General features: G+C 44.0%; 1 protein-coding gene across 1 annotated transcript; it reads right to left on the minus strand.

The window, feature by feature from the left end:
• Positions 1-24,569, minus strand: LOC139411137 (inactive carboxypeptidase-like protein X2). Its single transcript, XM_071157012.1, has 23 exons — positions 23,681-24,569; positions 18,078-18,338; positions 17,884-17,931; positions 17,510-17,668; positions 15,671-15,754; positions 14,230-14,307; positions 13,180-13,236; positions 9,224-9,301; positions 8,980-9,089; positions 8,415-8,554; positions 7,987-8,071; positions 7,689-7,833; positions 7,500-7,591; positions 7,125-7,248; positions 6,755-6,951; positions 5,249-5,425; positions 4,386-4,570; positions 3,791-4,273; positions 3,353-3,483; positions 2,987-3,126; positions 1,988-2,087; positions 1,561-1,727; positions 1-1,471 (listed from the first exon to the last, which is right to left on the minus strand). Exons 1-23 carry the CDS (start codon positions 23,919-23,921, stop codon positions 1,094-1,096), a joined length of 3,660 nt encoding a protein of 1,219 aa, XP_071013113.1. The 5' UTR covers positions 23,922-24,569; the 3' UTR covers positions 1-1,093.
• Positions 24,570-24,847: the final 278 nt, after the last annotated feature.

Consider the following 24,847-nt stretch of genomic DNA (forward strand, 5'->3'; position numbering starts at 1 on the left):
CTGTATGTAAACAAGCCTTTATTAATTGAAAAAATGTCTTTCCTCTACCTCAGCTAAATTATGAGGAACATTTAAGGAAATCTCTTTTGATTTCTCTCTTACTATTCAACAAACCTTTTGTCAAGTTACTGTATGTCGATATTATGACTTTGCTGTCAATGTGTGAAAATAATGTAAATGAATCCACAATTTATAAGAAAAATAGAAACTTTGATTCTTTGTTTTGACTCTTCAAGGGTGGGAGGTGATAGTAAAACAAGTGCGAAATCTACAACCACCAGATCTACATGATCTCTGAAGTACATTCTCCAGGAAAGCTTTGCAACAACTTTTCAAATTGAATTGGTATAAAATGTGTTTTCCAGATATCAGTGGTTCTATTTTTCTACTCTAAACTGACATTTTTGTGTGTGTTAACGTTGTATCAAAATACCTACTCGAGCAGTTATACAGACCACTGGCATTAGCTTGTGTGCCTGACTGTTTTTGCATTCAACACTGCATTGTTCCTTTGATCAGTTTTTGCAGATATACCTAAACACTTCTTGTGGCCCCTTTGTTGATCTGAAAGAATGGATGGCTGAGGGGCTTCCAGAGCTATTGGAGTTTCAAGAACCTGTCAGTTCTTTAAAGGGATACTTTGGGATTTATCTACTTCCCCAGAGTCAGATGAACTCGTGGATACCATTTTTATGTATCTGTGTGCAGTTTGAAGAAAGTTCTTAACAATTGCTAACTAGCTTTAGCGCAATGACTGGAAGTCTATGGGTATCTGCTAGCATCTTTCTAGTTATTGTGTTAATGCTAGTTAGCATTGGCTTGCGAAACTAACTCGAACTTCCTTCATACTTGACACAGCGACATAAAAATGGTATCTACGAGTTACTCTGACTCTGGGAATGTAGATAAAGGGCATCATTGCCAAATATCCCTTTAAGGGGTCACTTAGTTACTTAGTCTACTCTAAGAATTGAGTTAACAGCCTGGGCTCAGGCCTATGACATTGTTCCTGTTCAAATACCTTAGAATGCAAAGGAAGTGGGGAGGAAGGATGTATTGTAAATGTATTTGAACAAGGCCTTGGTGTTTAAGCTTAGTAATCGTCGATCTTGTACTCGTATTTGTAATCCAAGATGGAGTCCGTGAAACTTTCCGGTGCCGACGTTTGCCCCTCTCCTATGAACCACGAGTCGTACCAAGCAGTGGTGGGCTCCGCCTCTATTGTCGTGGGAACCGGCGTGGTCGTCGGGGGCAACGTTGTTGTCGATCTCATCAGTCTCTGTTGCCGTAGACGACGACGGCGGTCGAACTCTAGCTTTTGCTTTTGCTTGCGACGCACATTAGGATCTATGGCGGAGCCCCTGTCGTGATGCCCCACATCCCTGTTGCCATTGGAGACCGTGTTCTGTCTTGTTCCGCCGTTGCCCTGGCTGAGCAGGCGTATGGGCTTGTTGCCGTGCAGGGCCATGATCTGTGGATGAATAGATGGCATTTATATAGTGCTTCAATGGCTCTAAAGTGGCTAATAGGCAATATAATTGCAGGTGTAGCAGTACCCACTTGTTTGATGCGGTCCCAGTTGGACTTGGCCAGGTTAAAGCTGCAGGTAGTTGCCCCTGCCTCGTAGCCCACCACACACAGCTTGGTCAGGGGGGCGAAGCCTTCTGCCCGCACCGTCACACGGTACTCACCTGGGTTCAACAAGCGCCAGTAGTCCCCTGTTACAGCTGTGGAGGGAGCAGAGAGGAGAGGGCTTAGACTGCACACTCACTAAAGATGGCACTTGCAGACTCCTGGACGTCCACTGCATGTACGTTTGTTCAGGGGGAAGGGACAACAGGTTGTTACCAATATCTACCCCAGCTGTAGTTTAATGAATATACCAATATAACAGTGCATAGCTACATTCATGTGTTCACAGCAGTCAGAATGCCAAGGGCAGTAGGCTATGGTACATGGTTAACACAAAGCCAGACACTGTACCCACCTGTAGAGACATCATGGTTGACCCCCTCTACAGAAACTGTAGCATTAGCGATGGGGTTCCCCTCATTGTCTTTTACCACGCCCCTGATCCCACGCTGCACCTGGGTGGGGTGAAAACCAGGGTTCAAAAGGTCAGTCACTCTACAGAAGTGGTATACAAACTTTTTCAGTGGGGACCCCATTTTTCCCACAATTTCTTGCGATCCCAGAGATGGATGTCCTTCTGGAAGGTTCTCCCATCTCCACAGAGGAACTCTGGAGCTCTGTCAGAGTGACCATTGGGGTCTTGGTCACCTCCCTGATCAAGGCTCTTCTCCCCCGATGGCTTAGTTTGGCTAGGCGGCCAGCTCTAGGAAGAGTGTTGGGGGTTCCAAACTTCTTCGGACCTTCAATGCGGCAGACATTTTTTGGTTACCCTTCCCCAGATCTGTGCCTCGACACAATCCTGTCTCGGAGCTCTATGAACAATTCCTTCGACCTCATGGCTTGGTTTTTTTCTCTGACATACACAGTCAACTGCGGGACCTTGTATAAACAGATGTGTGCCTTTCCAAATCATGTCCAATTTACCACAAGTGGACTCCACTCAAGTAGAAACATCTCAAGGATGATCAATGAAGACAGGATGCACCTAAGCTCAATTTCGAGTCTCATAGAAAAATAGAAAAGGGTCTGAATACTTGTGTAAGTAAGGTAATTTTTTATATACATTTGCAAAACAAAACAATTTTCACTTTGTCATTATGGGGTATTGTGTTTAAATTGAGGAAACATTTTTTTTTATTCCATTTTAGAATAAGGCTATAATGTAACAAAATGTGGAAAAATTCAAGGGGTCTGAATACTTTCCGAATATTATATACATAATATTACATTTTGGCGACCCCAGATTTGAATACCACTGCTCTACGGCCACACTCCAGGACTGTGTGTGTGTTTGGTATACTCTCAAAATGTGTTAATAGTTTCTCTGTGTGTGCATACGTGTGTCTCTGTGTACCTGCTCCATGAAGGTGAGCATGGCCTCTCTGTTCTTCTCCCACTCAATGACCAGCTCACTCTGATGGGGGAACTTATCACAGCCAAGGAACACTGACAGCTCCAGACAGTTAGTGTGCAGGTAGCTGAAGTCATTCATACCTGAGGATGGAGGGAGAGGGGGGAAGATAGGTGAGAACCCGCAATGCAAATGATGAACCACCAGAGAGCGCCATTATCCCCAAAACTGGGTCCTTTACTCTGATCAATGTTACATTACAGGTTTCAACCTTTTTGAACTACTGTATGTAATGTCGACTATCATAAAAAATGGCTTAATGAACAGCAGACAACAATGGAATAAAAAAGGGATGTTGTCGGTCCTTACTTCCTGTGACGGGCTGCCACTTGGCGCGATTGACGATTCCAACGCCTCCAGTGATGTCATTGCCGTGACAGGAGCCGTGGGAAGTATATGTCATCGACAGGTGAGTAGAGGCATAAGAGATGGCCAACCACCTATAACACACAAACACACACACACAGTCAGATAGGGTAATCTGATCCTAGATCTGTGGTTAACTTGGGCTCCCGAGCGGCACGGAGATCTAAGGCACTACATCTCAGTGCTAGAGGTGTCACTGCAGACACTCTGGTTTGAATCAAGGCTGTATCACATCCGGCCGTGATTGGGAGTCCTATATGGCGGCGCACAATTGACCCAGCGTCGTCCGGGTTTGGCCGGTGTAGGCCGTCATTGTAAATAAAAATTAGTTCTTAACTGACTTGCCTAGTTAAATAAAAACATTTACTTCACGCTACACACCTGAAAAAGGAGGCGTCTGCTGTGGCCCTGGGTTCATCCTCAGGCTCTGCGTACCCCCCTCTCCCTCTGTCATCCTCCCCTCTCCCTCTGTCATCCTCCTCTTCCCTGTGGCCATAGCCATGTCCCCTCCACTCCTCCTCCGGCTGCTGGTATCCTCTGTTATACTGATCTTCTTCTCGCTGCTGGTATCCCCTGTTCCACTGGTCTTCTTCTGGCTGCTGGTATCCCCTGTTCCACTGGTCTTCTTCTGGCTGCTGGTATCCCCTGTTCCACTGGTCTTCTTCTGGCTGCTGGTATCCCCTGTTCCACTGGTCTTCTTCTGGCTGCTGGTATCCCCTGTTCCACTGGTCCTCTTCTGGCTCCTGGTATCCCCTGTTCCACTGGTCTTCTTCTGGCTGCTGGTATCCCCTGTTTCTATCGTCTTCCTCCGGCTCCTCGCGGTCGTAGTCCCTCCCCCACGCCGTCACGTCAAACTCCTCGTACCTAGAAGAATGATTTAAATGGAGTTGATTGTTTATTTGGTTTCATATCATTATTACTCCTGCCAAAAATACCAAGAGTGCAGGAAGAGAAAGAGAGAAGAAGCGCCTCGTACTGTCTCTTCTTGCGACTCTGTGCCCTCTCTCTCTTGCCCTCTCTGGTGCTGGTGCCGGCAGTCTTGGTTAGGTGGTGATTGTCGTATGGGTACGCCACGAACCTCTCTCCCCCCTGGAAGTTGGCCCCCAGTACGAATGGGTGGCTCTCCATCCACAAGATGATGGCTCGAGTCTCCACAGCAATCTGCAGGACAAGAAGAACAAACAGCAGCCGTCTTTTTAAAATGTAACTAGGCAAGTCAGTTAAGAACAAATTCTTATTTACAATGACGGCATACCCCGGCCAAACCCTAACCCGGAGGATGTTGGGTCAATTGTGTGCTGCCCTATAGGACTCCCAATCATGGCTGGATGTGATACAGCCTGGAATCGAACCAGGGTCTGTAGTGACGCCTCTAGCACTGAGATGCAGTGACTTTGACCGCTGTGCCTCTCAGGTCTCCTTGTTAAGTTGATAAACAGAGAAATGGACTTGCTTGTACTGTCTCTGCTCTTCACACCATCTACATTTCCTTCCCTCCCTCCCCTCCTGTCTTCATCCCCTCTCTTTCTCCCTTACCATCCCCTCCCTCCCTCCACCTCCTTCCTCCACACACCCTGTCTTCATCCTCTCTTTCTCCCTTACCATCCCCTCTCTCCCTCCCTCCACCTCCTTCCTCCACACACCCTGTCTTCATCCTCTCTTTCTCCCTTACCGTCCCCTCCCTCTTTCTCCCTTACCATCCCCTCCCCTCTCCCTCCCTCCACCTCCTTCCTCCACACACCCTGTCTTCATCCTCTCTTTCTCCCTTACCGTCCCCTCCCTCTTTTTCCCTTACCATCCCCTCCCCTCTCCCTCCCTCCACCTCCTTCCTCCACACACCCTGTCATCCCCCTCTTGATCTGCAGGGATCTTGACATGGTGATTGGGGATCAGTTTGGGCACCATGCCCTTGTCCTCAGCCTCCCACAAAACACTGTTCAGGTCTGGGAAGTTCTGGAAGATGTCATGGCCGTCCTCCGTCCAGTGGCCTGTTGTCCAACCACTCAGCTCGGAACCCTATGGTGTCAATGGGACAGGATGTTATGGAGATATGGGCTGCATTTTTACTGCAGTAATATCAATGTGTTAAAACCAAACGTCTTAGGATTTGCTTGAATGTCTCTAGTCTTGACTTGAGATATGTTTTCTTCTCTTGAGGAAAATAAAGTTGGGTGCTAGACTGTTCCTGCATACAACAATACTTTCCTACAGGACAACAAGTTGGCTAAATCAGAAACTGTCTGGCACCCCTTTTCCTTAATAGAAGAAAACAGATTTGCACCCTGGAAGTGTAAAGTATAAATACAGGCTGTATTTCCCTGTAAGGGGCGTTCTTGAATTACGGTGGCATTTTGGCATGGTATTTTGGAAAATAATTACTTGATTTTTTTATTGAAATGTAGTTGGGTACATCTTCCCATTCTAAATCAACTAATATGGTAGCTTAATGACTTAAAATATGTTTTTACCATTACGTTAACATTGTGCCACCAGTGGAGTAGTAACACCAATGAGGATTTTGTGAAATGGAGGCCACAAATGCTCAAATCTAAGGTTAATCCTTTAAAAATAATTTACTGAAGGGATTCATTATTTCATTTATTTAAATTGGCTGACACAAAATGATAAATGAAATTCTCAAATGTATGACATACTGAAAGGTCGTGATAAGATAATAATTTTCTTTAACATAGAACCCTCACTCAATAACAGTTTGCCACGGGAGAAAATGCTCAAGGTCTTTGTATATCTTTGTAATCAGCGATTTTCAAAGTGGTAACACCAACGACATAAAACTGAGGGACACATTATACTAGTAAAACAATAGGCGTTTTTATTGATCTACAGCAAGGTTATTCAACTCTGACCCTACGAGGTCCAGAGCCTGCTGGTTTTCTGTTCTACCTGATAATTAATTGCACCCACCTGGTGTCTCAGGTCTAAATCAGTCCCTGATTAGAGGGGAACAATGAAACAATACAGTAGAACTGGCTTCAAGGTCCAGAGTTGAGTTTGGGAGATCAAAAGTATATGAAATACTTTTGTTTACTGTCTAGCATTCAAAATAATAGATACAGTATCACTAAACACCAAAACATGTCACTACACCCCTACACATCACCAGTGGGACAAGCCAATTTGCTAGCCCCCAGTAGTTTCAACAATGCATACAAATAGTTGTTTTGCAGTACATATGTTTTCTTATTAAATAACAATGAAATAAAATTAGAATGTACTATTTTTAATAGTTTGGTCATTTTTAATTGTTTTTACATGGTGCCAAAGTCAAGGGACAACATTTACCACCGCAATCCAAGAATGAACCATATGATATCCAGTACTGACCACTGTCAGGGCCTTCTCCTGCCCATCAGGATTGAGTGAGGGCACCAGGTGGATACGTATTCCCTCCACCAGGCGGCGCACTCTGGGGTTGCCATCATTGTACTCCTTACACAGGTACTGCAACAGAAGAAGAACCATCTCCCGCCCCGTCGCCTCGTTTCCATGGAGACCGGCCGTGTAGCGGAACTCCGGCTCACCTAAGGAGAAAAACACAGATTGTCATTGTCTTTCCATGCTTGAGAGGACACGAGTACAGAGCTTTCTATGAAGGTTAGCCTGGAATAACAAACGGGTGCAGTTAGCCTGGAATAACTAATGGGTGCATGTTCTGAAAACTGTGGACACAGACACAATATTTGTTTCATCCCACCTATCTCGTGTTCTGTGGGGTTGCCTGATATCACCATGGCCAGGATGTCCAGTCCGTTGGAGCTGCGACCCAGGCTGTACATACTGGTGATGTTGGGACACTCCTCAGACACGGACTTCATCATCTACCAGAAGAGACGCACAGGGGAAAGCAGCATTTACCAACCCTGGTCCGGGACACCTTCAGTGGGGTCTGTGCAAGTCTTTGTTCAAGCCCAACAAATCGTATTAAATGAATCCCCAAAGTGTCACAACAGAGTTGAAGTCAGTTGTCACAATCTGTCAGACAAAACATTAGACCTGATTCAAGTTCAAACAGGTGGCACTGATGACCTTAAGATTTGAAGTCCCCTGAAATGGGAGTGTTCCGTCTCACCGTGACCATGTCTGAGTAGTTGTGATGTCTGAAGTCCAGGTACTGGACTGGAGTCACCTCATTCTGCAGCCTCTGGTAGGCACTGGTGGGGTCTGAGGAAATAAAAATGCACAGTGTGAACGTTTGCACGTGTTTTACTATCCTTGTGGGGACCAGAAGTCTAGTAGGGTGGGTGCGTGTGTCACTCACCAGGCAGTGGGCATCCTAGTACCTCCAGCCTCATACAGCAACTACCATTCCAGCTCTGAGGGATAACTCTGATGTAGCGTGCTAGTATGGGCTCAGCTAACTGATTCAGCACAGGGGTATCCTTATCGGAGTTACCAAAAAACAACTAGAGACAGAGAGAGGGGGGAGGAGGGGGGTAAGAAGAGAGGGAGAGACAAATATATTTGACATGGTGAACTTTTGTGCCACATGAAAAAAAAGCATGAGAGTGAACCCTGGGACCAAAGTACAGTTGAAGCAGCGAGGCTGACAGACTCACCCAGTCAGAGTAACCGTCATGGATGGTTTTCCATTCTCTGCTGTCATTACTGAATTGCACGTAGTACGATGTCACAAAGTCACTCCTGAAACAGAAAGACGCACACACATTTTGTCACCATTTTGTCTTCGATATTTCTGAAATGCAGTGTGTGTGTGTGTGTGTGTGTGTGTGTGTGTGTGTGTGTGTGTGTGTGTGTGTTTGGTTTGGTTTCACAAGGAGGGTAAAACAAGGAAAAAGTATATTTTAGTGTTAGGATTAAGGTTAGGGATTAGGTTTAGGGTGATCTGTTAGGGTTAGATTCAGTTTCAGGGTTAAGATTAAGGGTTAGGTTTAGGGTTAGGAGTTAGGGAAAATAGGAATGGGAACTCCTGTTTTGGTCCCCACAAGGATAGTAAAATAAACGTGTGTGTGCTTGTGTGTCTTACTCGTTGCGTGAGTCTCGTCCCTGTGTTATGATCCCAGTAAACTCTGTTGCTCTGCGAGCGTCCATCTCAAACCAGTGAATATTGTCCTCTGGGTTAGGACACCACGCCCCACCATGCATGTCCTCCTCATCATCCGAAGCCTGGAAACCATGGAAACCATACAGTGTTGGAGATGAGGGTAAGGGGGCTTACCGTCGGGTTCGAATTAGTGTGAGGAGTGTACCTGCATGTTGAGTCATGCTCTGTGTTGGCTGGAGCAGTACTGAGACTTAGGGTTAGTCAATGTGTTAGGGTTAGTGTATAAGGGTTAAGGTTAGTGTGTGAGGGTTAGTGTGTGTGAAGGTTAAGGTAAGTGTGAGAGGGTTGGACTTAGTGTGTGAGGGTTAGTGTGTTAAGGTTAGTGTGTGTGTGAACGTTTAAGGTCAGTGTGTGAGGGTTAGTGTGTTAAGGTTAGTGTGTGTGTGAAGGTTTAAGGTCAGTGTGTGAGGGTTAGTGTGTTAAGGTTAGTGGGTGAGGGTTAGGGTCCGTGTGAAGGTTAGTGTTAGTGTGTAAGGGTTACGGTTACCTGTATGTTGAGTCGTGCCCTGGTTTGGCTGTAGCGGTAGTGAGACATAGAGGAGGCCAGCAGCTGGTCTGATTCTATCCTATGAGACTCCATACCCAGGGGAGGACACTCTGCCACCAGGGGAAAACATCTCAGTCACACACACATCACAAAAACTTCAAACCACAATGGAAAACCTCTGAAGCTCTTGCTAAAACTTTTGCTAACAGAGTATTGTATCATTGGATGGTAGCAAGTTACTTACTTTTGGGCTCCTTGAATACGTGTGGTCTCTTCTTGGCTTTAGCCCTCTCTTCCTCCTCCCTCCTCTGCTGAGCTCTCTCTGTCAAACAGGACCATAGTCAATCACTAACTACAATTCCAGTAATGGATTCTCTCTGTGTGTGTGTGTGTGTGTGTGTGTGTGTGTGTGTGTGTGTGTGTGTGTGTGTGTGTGTGTGTGTGTGTGTGTGTGTGTTTATCGACAAATGCAGTAATGCCTCAGAGGATCCACATGCCTTCACATTGCAGATAGGCAGGAAACCAGATGTATTCTGTTTCTCCAAATTCAGGAATGTGCTGATTAAATTCAGATTGTTCTTTTTTTCTTCAGTAAATCTAAGACAGGCCGCACACTGTTGTATCCGAACTTTCATAACCACCAGTCACATTTTATGGGTAACCCTGCTTAAAGTGTCTATCTCTAACTGGATGTGAAAGCTGTCACATTTTGTATTAAATGTGATTTTGTTCTACATCCACATGTGCAATCACGAATAGTGGTGGACAGAGTATCCCCGCCCCCCATTCTACAAGGTGTTGAATGCGTTCCACAGGGATGCTGGCCCATGTTGACTCCAATGCTTCCCACAATGCTTGTCAAGTTGGCTGGATGTCCTTTGGGTGGCAGACCATTCTTGATACACACGGGAAACTGTTGTGCGTGAAAAACCCAGCAGCGTTGCAGTTCTTGACACAAACCGGTGCGCCTGGCAACCTACTACCATACCCCGTTCAAAGGCACTTAAATATTTTGTCTTGCCCATTCACCCTCTGAATGGCACACATACTCAATCCATGTGTCAAGGCTCAGAAATCCTTATTTAACCTGTGTCTCCCATTCATCTACACTGATTAAATTGGATTAAACAAGTGACATCAATAAGGGATCATAGCTTTCACCTGGATTCACCTGGTCAGTCTGTCATGGAAAGAGCAGGTGTCCTTAATATTTGTACACTCAGTGTAATCTCCCATAGACAAAAGTCCCTGGTTCCATTCTGATTATACATTTAGCTGGTTCTACTCTCCTCGCTGTGCAGGAGGTACAGTACACAATGGAACATGTGGCAACAGCTGTTGGTTCTTATCCCGAGTGTTTCGATCTTCATTCAAAGCTCATGATTTCAACATATCTCCCCTCCATTACTGTTCGACTCGCTACTCCTCTGTTTTTATCCCTTATGTTGTTTCTCTCTCATCTTTCCTTCCAGCATGTTCTGTAACCTCTCTCTGCTGTCCCGTCTCTTCCTTTCTTTCTGCTCCAGCTCAAAGCTTCTTCCATGCACCAATACAGGTTAAAGACATTTACATTTGAGTCATTTAGCAGACTCTGTTATCCAGAGGGACTTACAGAAGCAATTAGGGTTAAGTGCCTTGCTCAATGGCACAGCAACCGATTTTTCACCTAATTGACTCAGGGATTCGAACCAGCGACCTTTCCTTCCCTACCTTCCCTCGCAACACATCTCTATGGTTCAGATTTGTCCTGCTCTACACTTTTGTCCCTCGTCATAGCAAGTGGAGCCATACTGAAGCTTCACAGCTACATGTTTGCAATGCCCAGGTAGAGACTGATATCTGTGTTTTTTTCCCTCATTCGCTTTAAGCGGAAACATGAACCATTAGGGACTGATATTCCTCCACTACATTATGAATCTGTGAGTGACATGGTCATATGTTCACCTGCTTGACTGGGAGCTTTGACAGTGCAAAGTATGACATCGCAGTGTTACTAAGTTTTACTTGCAATGACTCTGATATGTGGTTGTTTTACCTACCTTAGTTTAATGGACACAAAAAAATGCTGGGTTGTTTGGCTGACCCATCTGCTGGGTTGTTTGACTGACCCATCTGCTGGGTTGTTTGGCTGACCCATCTGCTGGGTTGTTTGACTGACCCATCTGCTGGGTTGTTTGACTGACCCATCTGCTGGGTTGTTTGACTGACCCATCTGCTGGGTTGTTTGGCTGACCCATCTGCTGGGTTGTTTGGCTGACCCATCTGCTGGGTTGTTTGACTGACCCATCTGCTGGGTTGTTTGGCTGACCCATCTGCTGGGTTGTTTGACTGACCCATCTGCTGGGTTGTTTGGCTGACCCATCTGCTGGGTTGTTTGGCTGACCCATCTGCTGGGTTGTTTGGCTGACCCATCTGCTGGGTTGTTTGGCTGACCCATCTGCTGGGTTGTTTGACTGACCCATCTGCTGGGTTGTTTGGCTGACCCATCTGCTGGGTTGTTTGACTGACCCATCTGCTGGGTTGTTTGGCTGACCCATCTGCTGGGTTGTTTGGCTGACCCATCTGCTGGGTTGTTTGGCTGACCCATCTGCTGGGTTGTTTGGCTGACCCATCTGCTGGGTTGTTTGATCTGCTGGGTTGTTTGGCTGACCCATCTGCTGGGTTGCTGGGTTGTTTGACTGACCCATCTGCTGGGTTGTTTGGCTGACCCATCTGCTGGGTTGTTTGGCTGACCCATCTGCTGGGTTGTTTGGCTGACCCATCTGCTGGGTTGTTTGACTGACCCATCTGCTGGGTTGTTTGGCTGACCCATCTGCTGGGTTGTTTGACTGACCCATCTGCTGGATTGTTTGGCTGACCCATCTGCTGGGTTGTTTGGCTGACCCATCTGCTGGGTTGTTTGACTGACCCATCTGCTGGGTTGTTTGGCTGACCCATCTGCTGGGTTGTTTGGCTGACCCATCTGCTGGGTTGTTTGGCTGACCCATCTGCTGGGTTGTTTGGCTGACCCATCTGCTGGGTTGTTTGGCTGACCCATCTGCTGGGTTGTTTGACTGACCCATCTGCTGGGTTGTTTGGCTGACCCATCTGCTGGGTTGTTTGGCTGACCCATCTGCTGGGTTGTTTGGCTGACCCATCTGCTGGGTTGTTTGGCTGACCCATCTGCTGGGTTGCAGACATTGGGTCACTTTGTTTTTTGTTTTTTTACATTGTGACCTTCCATTATAGAATTTTGCTTTGATGTGGATTGAGGCCTATACTGTACATTCATATCAGTTGTGTTCCTCCGTTGTATTCACCTTTCCTATTTCTAATGTGGGATTGTGCTTCTGTGCCCAATTGGAAACTAAAACACTATGGAAATGGATTGTGATGATACTCATGAATGACTGCTGCACAATGTGCTTGTTTTCTTATTTTTTTGATCAGGGGTCAAATTTGATTTGATATATATGAAATTGTTTGGTGAAATATGCATAAAAGGAGAGTAATTGCCCATAATTTTGCACTTTAGTATACTTTTGTACTTCCAATTTTGATCATCATGATTTAGTGACTGCAAAGAAAATGTTTTGAACTACTGGGATTTTTAAAAGAAAGACTAACTTTCTGTTTTGTCTGTTTGGACAGAAGTGTGGTTGCGTTGATCTTTTTGCAGGACAGTTGTGTTCCTTTTCATGAATGTATTTGCAATTCCGATGGTATAATATCGTTTTGATGAATGTATTTATGTTTTGAGAAGGCAACTACATTTTGACAACGCATTTTCTGTTCTGCAAACGGGAGTTCTGTGTCTTGTGGACTTTGTTATGAAAATCAACAACGTGATTCCAAAAAATTGCTTGTCAACCCAGAATGAAAGTTAATTTTAAAAAAAACGACTGATCGTTAAATTAATGTTTGGGTAATCCCAACAACCCAACATGTTGGGTTATTCACGCAACCCAACCGGTTGACTGGGTCAAAATAACCCAGTGTGTGTTCTATCCAATATTTACCCATATTTACCAAAAACCCCAAATTGGGTTGTTTTTAACCCAGCATTTTTTTGTGAGTGCATTGACTGTAAGTTGCTCTGGATAAGAGTGTCTGCTTAATGACCAGCATGTAAATGTTGCTGTGTATGTGAAGTATCTACAACTGAAGATAGATAGATCACTGTCATTCAGATCACAGTGGAAAATAGGCTGTGCACAATACCTCTATCCTCTCTCTCCTTTTCTCTCCTTTGGATCTCTCTCTCCTCCTGTTTTTTCGCTGTGGTAAACAAAGGAGGGAAAAAACAATCATGGCTGAATTGGAGGTTACTTTCCCCCACCTCCCCATTACATGTACCAGTATACTGTGTATGTGGGGTGTTTTCAGTGGAGTGAAACATTTAGAACGTTGCAGATAGAATAAAAGATAACGTCGTGATTTCCTATTGTACCTGACAGACAATCAATCATAATATACACAAACATTCTGTAACGTTTCCCCCTCCTGAACAGGCCCAGGTGTTTCTTAAGGTTTGCCACAATATCCATATGATAAACATGACAAAGTGTTTGAAGGGGGTAATAATCTTGATCTGACTGTTGTTTGTTCCAGTTACTTGGTATTATTTGGGAGTTTGGAACATCAGCTGCCAAAGTCTTGCTTAACCCAAACTTAGACAACAGACCATATAATTGAAACAGTATACACTTCTTTTTTTGTTCATTCTTGTGGGGAATGAGAAGTGTTGGCCCATTACTTTTGACTCTGTGGTAAAGGCCCAGTTCTTTATTGTGTCTATCTAATCTTTATTTCACCACAGGGTCCCATTGAAATGAAAAACATATTTCTATTGAAGATTTGGCCAAGGGTTTATTTTACAGTGCAGAGTGCGTGCGTGCGTGTGTGTGTGTGTGTGTGTGTGTGTGTGTGTGTGTGTGTGTGTGTGTGTGTGTGTGTGTGTGTGTGTGTGTGTGTGTGTGTGTGTGTGTGTGTGTTTGGTTTTACCTCACAAGGATAGTAAATCAAGGAAAATACAGACAAGTGGAGACATTTCGCAATGCTATTTTAGGGGTTATGTTTAGGGTTGCAATTATGGTTAAGGTTAGAATTAGGTTTAAGGGTTAGGTTTAGGGGTTAGGGTTAGGTTTAGGTTCATGGGTTAGGGTTCGGTTAAGGGTTAGGTTTAGGGGTTAGGGAAAATAGGATTTTGAATGGGAATCAATTGTTTGTTCCCCACAAGGACAGTGTGTGTGTGCCCGTGTGTGTACGTACTCTGTCCACCACTGTGCCCGTAGTCATACTCCTCGTACCATGGGCTTTCATATGTGGGTGGTGGTGTAACAAGCTCCTCTGTATTGGAAGGAGAAAACACAAACCCATCATTACAGTATCCTAGATTGAGTAGCACACTGTTTCTGCATTGATTCAACAGTACATAACCGCCATGGCAAAGCCACAACAACCTGGCTCAAGCAGAAACAGACTTGCAGCCTGTCTAGTAGTACTAATCTATTTTTTACTAAACAACATCACAGAGAGAGTCTCTTTGATTTCATGTGTGCCTTCCAAAGCTCTCTGAAGCTGAAATGCAGTATGTAGTTTCAAAACATTAATACAGTAATCTTCCACTACAGTGATGGTGGAACAGAGCCTTTATTTCTGCAGCGACAACAGACACTCTGTTTGGACCCACATAAAGCTAGCATAACACGCTGCCTGTTATTTGCCTAGTTAAATGTCTCATTTAAGTTTACAAGGAATATCACAGAGCAGCCATCTTGTGAAAGGCTTCTCGCTCAAAAACAAAACCATGAAAAGCCTTTGGCTGTTTAGAACTACACTCTCACCCACTCACTCTCCTCTAAAAAGCAGGGTGATGATCTAGCCTCCTACTCTGTCATTCCCTGGACTAAGAGCTCTATTCAATCTGATCCGCTTTAGCCGACATCAGCGTAGCGGTTGTTTGGGCGGTGTTGGAGGTGGAACTGCATTAGAGCTATCAAATCCACAAGCGTCTCCAGGCATTATACCTAAAGCAGACATTGGCATTGGCTGCACAGAGTTGCATTAACCTCTACGGAATCGGTGTCCCTAAACCGGGACGGTTGTTGCTAACATTCACTAATGTTACTAGAATGACATTGTAAGTAACAGACAACTTTCCAGGACATAGACATGTCTTATATGGGTAGAAAGCTTAAATTCTGTATAATCTAACTCACGTGTCCAATTTACAGTAGATATTACAGTGAAAAAATACCATGCTATTGTTTGAAGAGTGCACAACAACAAAATACTTTTATCACGGCAACTGGTTTGATACATTCAACTCTGAAGGTAAATAATGTACTTACATTCAGTATTCTTGCTCTGATTTGTCATCCTGATGGTCCCAGAGATAAAATGCAACGTTTTGTTTGATAAAATCGATTTTTAATATTCATATGTAGGAACTGGGTTCTACAGTTTGAACCCCTGCTGTCTACCCCTGCTGTACACCACAGACACCGCCAAAACATCAACTGATCTGACTGAATCTAGGTCTAAGCGTATGGTTTACAGGATCGACTTCCACACTATAAACCCTAAAACAGGGGTTGTCTTTCATTCTTAGAAAGGAGGAATAGCAGCATACACTGTGGCCCGCTAAACGGTGACTGACTGCCTGATTGACCGACCGACTGACTGATTGATTAATTGAGATGTAAGTCACCTGTAACAGCATAGCTCCAGTCATCTTTCTCTGTGGGGACGACCTCTGTACCATCAGGGAAAGGAAGATTCTCGGGCACCTCGTCTGTTATTGGAGAACGGAGAAAACGAGAAAGTGAGAATGGAGATCTCAGAGAAGAAAGAGAGCAGAAAAGAGAAAAGAGAGAGTAAGATCGAAGTGGCACATGAGAGTAAGGAAGGAGGCAGATGGAGAAGTAAGAGTAGAGAAATAAGAGAAAGGAGAGGGTGAGAATGGAGAGATATGGTGGAGAGAGAACAGAGAACAGAGAGAAATGGAGAGTGAGATTCTGTAGGAGGGAAAATCTGGAGGAATGGTAGAGTGAAACAGTAGTGGAGTTATGGACACAGCTAAAGTAATGAAAACCTGTTGCAGCTATCACACAAAGTTCAGATGAATGTCACTGACAAACCTTCACATGAGCTGAGATTTCCATCATATAAGGTGGAAAACCTGACTCATTGGTTAAAGAGTCCAGTTGGCAAATACCATAAAGGGTTCGATTTAGAGTGGATCTAGATGAGAAATCGAGAGATAAAAAGTTATTGAATTTTAACCCCATCCCATCCCAAACCTTAACCCTTACCTTAACCATTCAGAGTTCATGCCAAACCTTAAGAATTTGGAGTTAAGGCCCGAACTTAACCTTTAACACTTCGAAATTCAACATTTGGAACAACTTAGCAATTTAACATTTGAGAAAAATCTAATTCTGACGAGAGACTGTGAGGGCTGGTAGGTTATACACCTGTAGTACACGTTTAAACTAATAGCTAGTGTTTGAAAAAATACTTTGATAATCATTTTGAAGTAGTTAGTAAAGTTAATTGAAATTGTTATTTTTTTGTCATTGATGCCTTTGTTACATTCATTCATGTATTCCATCCATAGACTGTATATATACACAGTAAACTAAACATTAGGAACACCTTCCTAATATTGATTTGCGCATGGACGTCGGGGCATGGACTCTATAAGGTGTCTAAAGCGTTCCACAGGGATGCTGGCCCGAATTGACTCCAATGCTTCAAGTTGGCTGGATGTCCTTTGGGTTGTGGACCATTCTTGATACACACGGGAAACAGCTGAGCGTGAAAAACCCAGAGGCATTGCAGTTCTTGACACAAACCGGTGTGCCTGGCACGTATTACCATATGCCATTCAAAGGCACTTAAATCTTTTGTCTGGCCTATTCACCCTCTGAATGGCACACATACACAATCCATCTCTCAGTTGTCTCAAGGCTTAAAAATCATTCTTTAACCTGAATCCTCCCCTTTATCGACACTGATTGAAGTGGATTTAACAAGTGATGTCAATAAGGGATCATAGTTTCACCTGGATTCTCCTGGTCAGTCTATGTCATGGAAAGAGCAGGTGTTCTTAATGTTTTGTACACTCAGTGTAACAGCTCAGTGCTGCCCCTTCTCATTGAATATCTCAAGTATTGCAGGCTGCCATTAGAAACTAAATTATACTTATATTTCAATAGAATTCAATATTATCCTTATTTATACCACAGCATTGTTGAGTACTCGTTTCTGATTGGTTAGAAAGGCATTCTGTGTGTGATTTTAAAATAATCGATTCAAGGACATACATCTGATGTAATAGCAGCACGAATATTGACCATGAAGATTGCTATTTTCCAATTGCCTATAATGGAGGACCTTGCTTTCTGGCAATAACAGCCCGTAGTACCCCGGTCGACCTTGAACTTCATGGCTTCAATGAAAGGGGGAAGTCGTTCTCCCTTGACTCATTCATTAATTCGGTCAATTGAGTCATTCATTTTAGGACACAGAGGGGGATGAAACATACATCTGGCGTCCCAGTAGTCCTCGTCTCCCTTGTCCACCTTTCCATCCACCACAGGAGTGGGGGGCGTGGCCGTTGGGTTCTCTCCCTTCCAATAGTCATCTTCTGGGTCGACCACTGGGCCTCCGGGATCCTCCTCATCTGGCTTCCAGTAGTCATCCTCTATCAGAGGGACACGTGGACAGTAGAGATAACTTTATTAGTGTGGAGATTTGTTTTTTAAGCAAGATATAAAACAAAATCCACCTGGTTTTTCAAGGTACAAATAAGATCATAAACAAAGTGGCTATACTATAACGTTTTGAGTGGTATTAGAACACAGGCACCGGCTTCAGAGAAATTATATAATAGTTTGTCATCTGTACACATGATCTCACCGTTGTCTGTGTAGGGGTAGTCTGGGTATGGGTCAGGTTCTGTGGGAGCTTCAGATGGGACAGAGATCAAAGTATTACAAACAACTTTGTTACTCACACAATGCAAAGCCAATAAAAAATCTCATCAACCAATTCTAGTCTGTTTTTATAGAAAACGTTGATTACAGTAGTAGAGTGGTGTGTTACTGCATTACCTGCTTCTGTGTAGACCTCTGTGGTAGTTGTAGGTGGTGTTGTGGTAGTTGTGGGTGGTAGTGTGGTAGTTGTAGGTGGTGGAGTTGTTGTAGGTGCTTCTGTCCGTGGCTCCTTTCCTTTGCCCTTCTTTGGCTTTTTGTCTGCTTTAGGCTTCTTGGTGGCCTTGGGGACTTTGGGCTCCTTGTTCTTCTTGTCTTTCTTGTCTTTCTTGGCCTTCTTTTTATTCCCTTTGCCCTCCTCTTCGGCTCTCCTGACCCTGGCTTGGAGATGGACAACGGGGGAAAGGAAAGTTAATAAACTTGGTCATTTTGACATGTTAATCCCTGAGGGTCCAATGTCAGGTTTAACAGTATATAACAATCCTCTAACAGTCGGATAAGCCAGGATATGACAAGATGGCATTCAATCAAAGGCTATACACCAACACCAACTCTCTGCTACTGAAGTAGACTGATGAGAGATAGAGAGACAGATAAACAAATATAAATAGAGTGATAGAGGGGGCAGAGAGAGAGATGGTGACAGAGGAGAAACAGTGGGAAACAGAGAGACAGACAGACAGAATGACCGAAATCCCGGACCAGACAGGTGTGGGGAAATCTGCCAGACAGAATCACCCTAGCAGGGGGCACAGCTGAGCTAACGTCGGACAGACAGGCTGGGTGTTCTGTTCAACAGGGTCCTCTACTCACAGACACACACAGACACACACACACACAGACACACACACACACACACACACACACACACACACACACACACACACACACACACACACACACACACACCAAGGAGAGGGACTGCAGTGGTATCATCACACCCAAGGTCAAGGAGCTCTCATCTGGGTTTATGTAAATGTTTACACATTATGTCACATGACATTAAAACATTCAATTATCACATGCTTTTTTCTATCTGATGTGTAATGGATAAGATATAAAGATGTTCTTCTTTCTGCCGCTTCCTCTGAATGTACAGTGAGGGAAAAAATTATTTGATCCCCTGCTGATTTTGTACGTTTGCCCACTGTTAAAGAAATGATCCGTCTATAATTTTAATGGTAGGTTTATTTGAACAGTGAGAAACAGAATAACAACAAAGAAATCCAGAAAAACTCATGTCAAAAATTTTATAAATTGATTTGCATTTTAATGAGGGAAATAAGTATTTGACCCCCTCTCAATCAGAAAGATTTCTGGCTCCCAGGTGTCTTTTATACAGGTAACGAGCTGAGATTAGGAGCACACTCTTAAAGGGAGTGCTCCTAATCTCAGTTTGTTACCTGTATAAAAGACACCTGTCCACAGAAGCAATCAATCAATCAGATTCCAAACTCTCCACTATGGCCAAGACCAAAGAGCTCTCCAAGGATGTCAGGGACAAGATTGTAGACCTACACTGGGTTGGAATGAGCTACAAGACCATCACCAAGCATCTTGGTGAGAGGGTGACAACAGTTGGTGCGATTATTCGCAAATGGAAGAAACACAAAAGAACTGTCAATCTCCCTCGGCCTGGGCCTCCATGCAAGATCTCACCTCGTGGAGTTGCAATGATCATGAGAACAGTGAGGAATCGAGGGGGAGGATCTTGTCAATGATCTCAAGGCAGCTGGGACCATGGTCACCAAGAAAACAATTGGTAACACACTACGCCGTGAAGGACTGAAATCCTGCAGCGCCCGCAAGGCAAGGCTCAAGAAAGCACATATACATGCCCGTCTGAAGTTTGCCAATGAACATCTGAATGATTCAGAGGACAACTGGGTGATAGTGTTGTGGTCAAATGAGACCAAAATGGAGCTCTTTGGCATCAACTCAACTCGCCGTGTTTGGAGGAGGGGGAATGCTGCCTATGACCCCAAGAACCGTCAAACATGGAGGTGGAAACATTATGCTTTGGGGGTGTTTTTCTGCTAAGGGGACAGGACAACTTCACTGCATCAAAGGGATGATGTACGGGGCCATGTACTGTCAAATCTTGGGTGAGAACGTCCTTCCCTCAGCCAGGGCATTGAAAATGGGTCGTGGATGGGTTTTCCAGCATGACAATGACCCAAAACACACGGCCAAGGCAACAAAGGAGTGGCTCAAGAAGAAGCACATTAAGGTCCTGGAGTGGCCTAGCCAGTCTCCAGACCTTAATCCCATAGAAAATCTGTGGAGGGAGCTGAAGGTTCGAGTTGCCAAACGTCAGCCTTGAAACCTTAATGACTTTGGAGAAGATCTGCAAAGAGGAGTGGGACAAAATCCCTCCTGAGATGTGTGCAAACCTGGTGGCCAAACGCAAGAAACATCTGACCTCTGATTGCCAACAAGGGTTTTGCCACCAAGTACTAAGTCATGTTTTGCAGAGGGGTCAAATACTTATTTCCCTCATTAAAACGCAAATCAATTTATAATATTTTTGACATGCGTTTTTCTGGATTTTTTGTTGTTGTTATTCTGTCTCTCACTGTTCAAATAAACCTACCAGTAAAATTATAGACTGATCATTTCTTTGTCAGTGGGCAAACGTACAACATCAGCAGGGGATCAAATACTTTTTTCCCTCACTGTACATATTCATAGTATGCTGCATGCTAGGTATAGGATGTGGTTGTAATTGTGCTCTTGTACTGCCTAAATCGCCACGGAGGGCATTGTATTGTATTGCATTGTTTTGTTTTGGGAAACAATAAGTTGTGTAATTACAGAAGTCATTGGAGTGTATTCATTGGTATTTCCCTCTCTCTATTGTGGCTATTTGAATACCTGTGCCAGTGACCTACAGTTGAAGTCGGAAGTTTACATACACTTAGGTTGGAGTCATTAAAACTCATTTTTCAACCACTCCACAAATGTCTCGATAACAAACTATAGTTTTGGCAAGTTGGTTAGGACATCTACTTTGTGCATGACACAAGTCATTTTTCACTTATAATTCACTGTATCACAATTCCAGTGTGTCAGAAGTTTACATACACTAAGTTGACTGTGCCTTTAAACAGATTGGAAAATTCCAGAAAATTATGTCATGGCTTTAGAAGCTTCTGATAGGCAATTTGACATCATTTGAGTCAATTGGAGGTGTCCCTGTAGGTGTATTTCAAGCCCTACCTTCAAACTCAGGGCCTCTTTGCTTGACATCATGGGAAAATCAAAAGCAATCACTCAGAATGTTCTTTTAGACCTCCACAAGTCTGGTTCATCCTTGGGAGCAATTTCCAAACGCCTGAAGGTACCACGTTCATCTGTACAAACAATAATACGCAAGTATAAACACCATGGGACCACACAGCCGTCATACCGCTCAGGAAGGAGGCGCGTTCTGTCTCCTAGAATGGAACGCACTTTGGTGTGAAAAGTGCAAATCAATCGCAGAACAACAGCAAAGGACCTTGTGAAGATGCTGGATGGAACAGGTACAAAATTATCTATATCCACAGTAAAACGAGTCCTATATTGACATAACCTGAAAGGTTGCTCAGCAAGGAAGAAGCCACTGCTCCAAAACCGCCACAATAAAAAGCCAGACTATGGTTTTCAACTGCACATGCGGACAAAGATCGTACTTTTTGGAGAAATGTCCTCTCGTCTGATGAAACAAAAATAGAATTGTTTGGCCATAATGACTATCGTTATGTTTGGAGGAAAAAGGGGGAGGCTTGCAAGCCGAAGAACACCATCCCAACCGTGAAGCACAGGGATGGCAGCATCATGTTGTGGGGGTGCTTGCTGCAGGAGGGACTGGTGCACTTCACAAAATAGATGGCATCATGGAAGGAAAATTATGTGGATATATTGAAGCCACGTCTCAATACATCAGCCAGGAAGTTAAAGCTTGGTCGCAAATGGGTCTTTCAAATGGACAATGACCCCAAGCATACTTCCAAAGTTGTGGCAAAATGGCTTAAGGACAACAAAGTCAAAGTATTGGAGTGGCCATCACAAAGCCCTGACCTCAATCCCATTGAAAATTTGTGAGCACAACTGAAAAAGTGTGTGCGAGCAAGGAGACCTACAAACCTGACTCAGTTACACCAGCTCTCAGGAGGAATGGGCCAAAATTCACCCAACTTATTGTGGGAAGCTTGTGGAAGGCTACCCGAAATGTTTTACCTGACTAAGTTATACAATTTAAAGGCAATGCTACACAATACTAATTGAGCATATGTAAACTTCTGACTCACTGGGAATGCGATGAAAGAAATAAAAGCTGAAAGAAATCATTCTCTCTACTATTATTCTGACATTTCACATTCTTAAAATTTCAGTGGTGATCCTAACTGAGACAGGGAATTTTTACTAGGATTAAATGTCCGACTTCAACTGTACCTGTGGAACAGAGGCTCTGTATTCATGTCATATTCATGTGTATTCAATATTAATCTCCGTTCGTAACCCAACCTTGTCCTGTCCCTGTCCTTAAGAAATCTGATTCTGTGTAGTTGGTGTTTCTAATATCTTTTCAATTGTGCAAGCCATAAATATGTAGCCTATAAGTTTTACATATTGCACTACAAGCTATGTAACAATGTGTACCCACAAAATAGTTACAGTACCTACTAGCTAATGTAACTTCCATGTAAATACAAGGTTTTGGTGCAATTTAATTGGGAAATGGGACTGATTAAATCCAACAGATGTGTGTGCTGAAGTTTACTCGATGTTAGGCTGTGAATCTCAGAAACAAAATGTGTTTTATAACTAACACTGCATCATCAGCCCATCTCAGAGGATGAATCCTTCAATTTTGGAGCTGGGATCTGTGGTACAGAACAGTACAGTAGAGTTAGCTGTACAAATCTGTCTCCAAGATGCTCAGCTCAGAGCCCAGCCAGGGCTGTTACTGCAGCAGACTGAATCTTCCCCAGTCCCAGCTTTGGGCCAAGAGACAGTCCAGGTGTGTGTGTGTGTGTGTGTGTGTGTGTGTGTGTGTGTGTGTGTGTGTCACTGTTGGACTTGTCATAGTGACTGAAAGGTGTGTGTGGGTAATTCAGGAAACTGCTGGCTTCTTTCAAGACCAACACTCTCCTCCACCTGCCTTGTGCCCTGTCCCCTGTGCCTGCCTGATGATGTCATATAATGTTCTCCAATCCTCGTCCTGGAAGGAGGCATCTGTTCCAGCCCAACAACCAGACGCTGTTGATGATTCTACTACTAAGGTGTTGATCATTAGCTGATATGCTGATAAGATGTGCTATTGCTGGGCTGGAACAAAGGCCTCTACACCAGCTGAATTGGGTTCCATCTAGTAGGTAAAACCATCCATGTTTCTAGCCACAACTCAGATGGGATCCAATTCTCCACTTAGTAAAATATATAGCATTATAATATGAATGTTCCTACTAGGCAAAAACTGGTTGAATCAACGTTTCCATGTCATTTCAACCCCAAATTTCAATGTGATAACTTTGAATCAACGTGGTAAACTGATCGGATTTGCAAAAAGTCTTCAACGTAAGAGAATTTTGAATTTTTTTCATCAAACTTTTAACCTCAATGACAGGGTGACATTTTTGGCTGAGTTGAATTCACCCTAGTTGACAACTCAACCAAACGTAAACAAAAACTAGACGTTGAACTGACGTCTATGCCCAGTGGGTTAGCTTTGTTCTTACCTGGTAGGGCATCCTCCTCTGTGGCTCTCTTTTCCTTGCTAGTTTGGCTTTGTGTCTCTGTGAGTTCCTCTTCTTTAGCTGGTTCATTCTGGGACTCCTCTCCATATAGGGCCTCCATCCCTCTCTCCTCTACAGCCTGGCCTAAAGAGACAATGCCTCCTGCACTCTCCCCTGCTTTGGGCAGTAGCACACAGCATATGGCCAGCAGAACCAAACACACCACTGCAGTATGACCTCCCATCCTCCTTATTCTACCTGCCTCAGGATTCTACCTCAATGTTCCACTGAAAAGTTCCAGCTCAGTGTTCCGATTAAGTATTCCAGCTCTGATTTCCCAAAATCTTGCCAAAAGTTCCAGCTCAGAACGCTACTCAGAAATTGTACCGAAGTGTTCTATATCTGAATTCTACCCCAGAATTCTACCTCTCAGTTTTCTACTCTAGTGTTCCATGTCTTCTCTACGGTGAGGAAGATTCTGGAGCTCCAAGCCACAGCCAGACACAGACTCACTCAGAGCATGAGGCAGGGCTGGACACAGAGAGAAGAAAATAGTGAGGGAGGGAGGAAGAGCGAGGGAGAGCAGTCCAATTGTCCTGCAATTTAACTAAATGAGATCCACAGCTCTCCTGGATCGACAGCTGAAAAAGTTATGGCTGAGAGAGATATAATCCCCTTAACCTGGCTGACGAGTTTCAACAGGTGCAGTGATCAAAAGGAGATCTCAGCATAGATTGAGCAGAGCAGCTCACTGGAGAAGCCAGGAGAGGGAATGAGGAATCCAGGTTGGCTCTATAGAGGCTGTAACTCCTGGTTGAAGAGGTGAAGAGAGTTTAGTCCAGCAGCAGAGCACTTCTTCCACTTCTTCCGCCTGCTTTCCCCTCTGCAGACTGCCACAAACAGGCAGGAATGAATAGGGGGAGGAGTCGAGGACAGTGTGTTTGTGCTAACAATATTGAAACCCACAAATATTTAAGGAACAGAGGAACATTATATAACTAACTATACAGTATAACTATATAACTACTGCTATACACACCATTATCTATTCAAATACTGTCCATACACACCATTCACATACATATTTATAATTTATATTCCTGTCTCAGGTCTAGAAGCTAATTTCCTGCAATTATATCCATTTTGCTTTGGGCTTTTGTACTGTGTTTT

Source organism: Oncorhynchus clarkii, chromosome 6 (assembly GCF_045791955.1).
Source record: "Oncorhynchus clarkii lewisi isolate Uvic-CL-2024 chromosome 6, UVic_Ocla_1.0, whole genome shotgun sequence".
In the NCBI taxonomy this organism is placed as follows: Eukaryota; Metazoa; Chordata; class Actinopteri; order Salmoniformes; family Salmonidae; genus Oncorhynchus; species Oncorhynchus clarkii.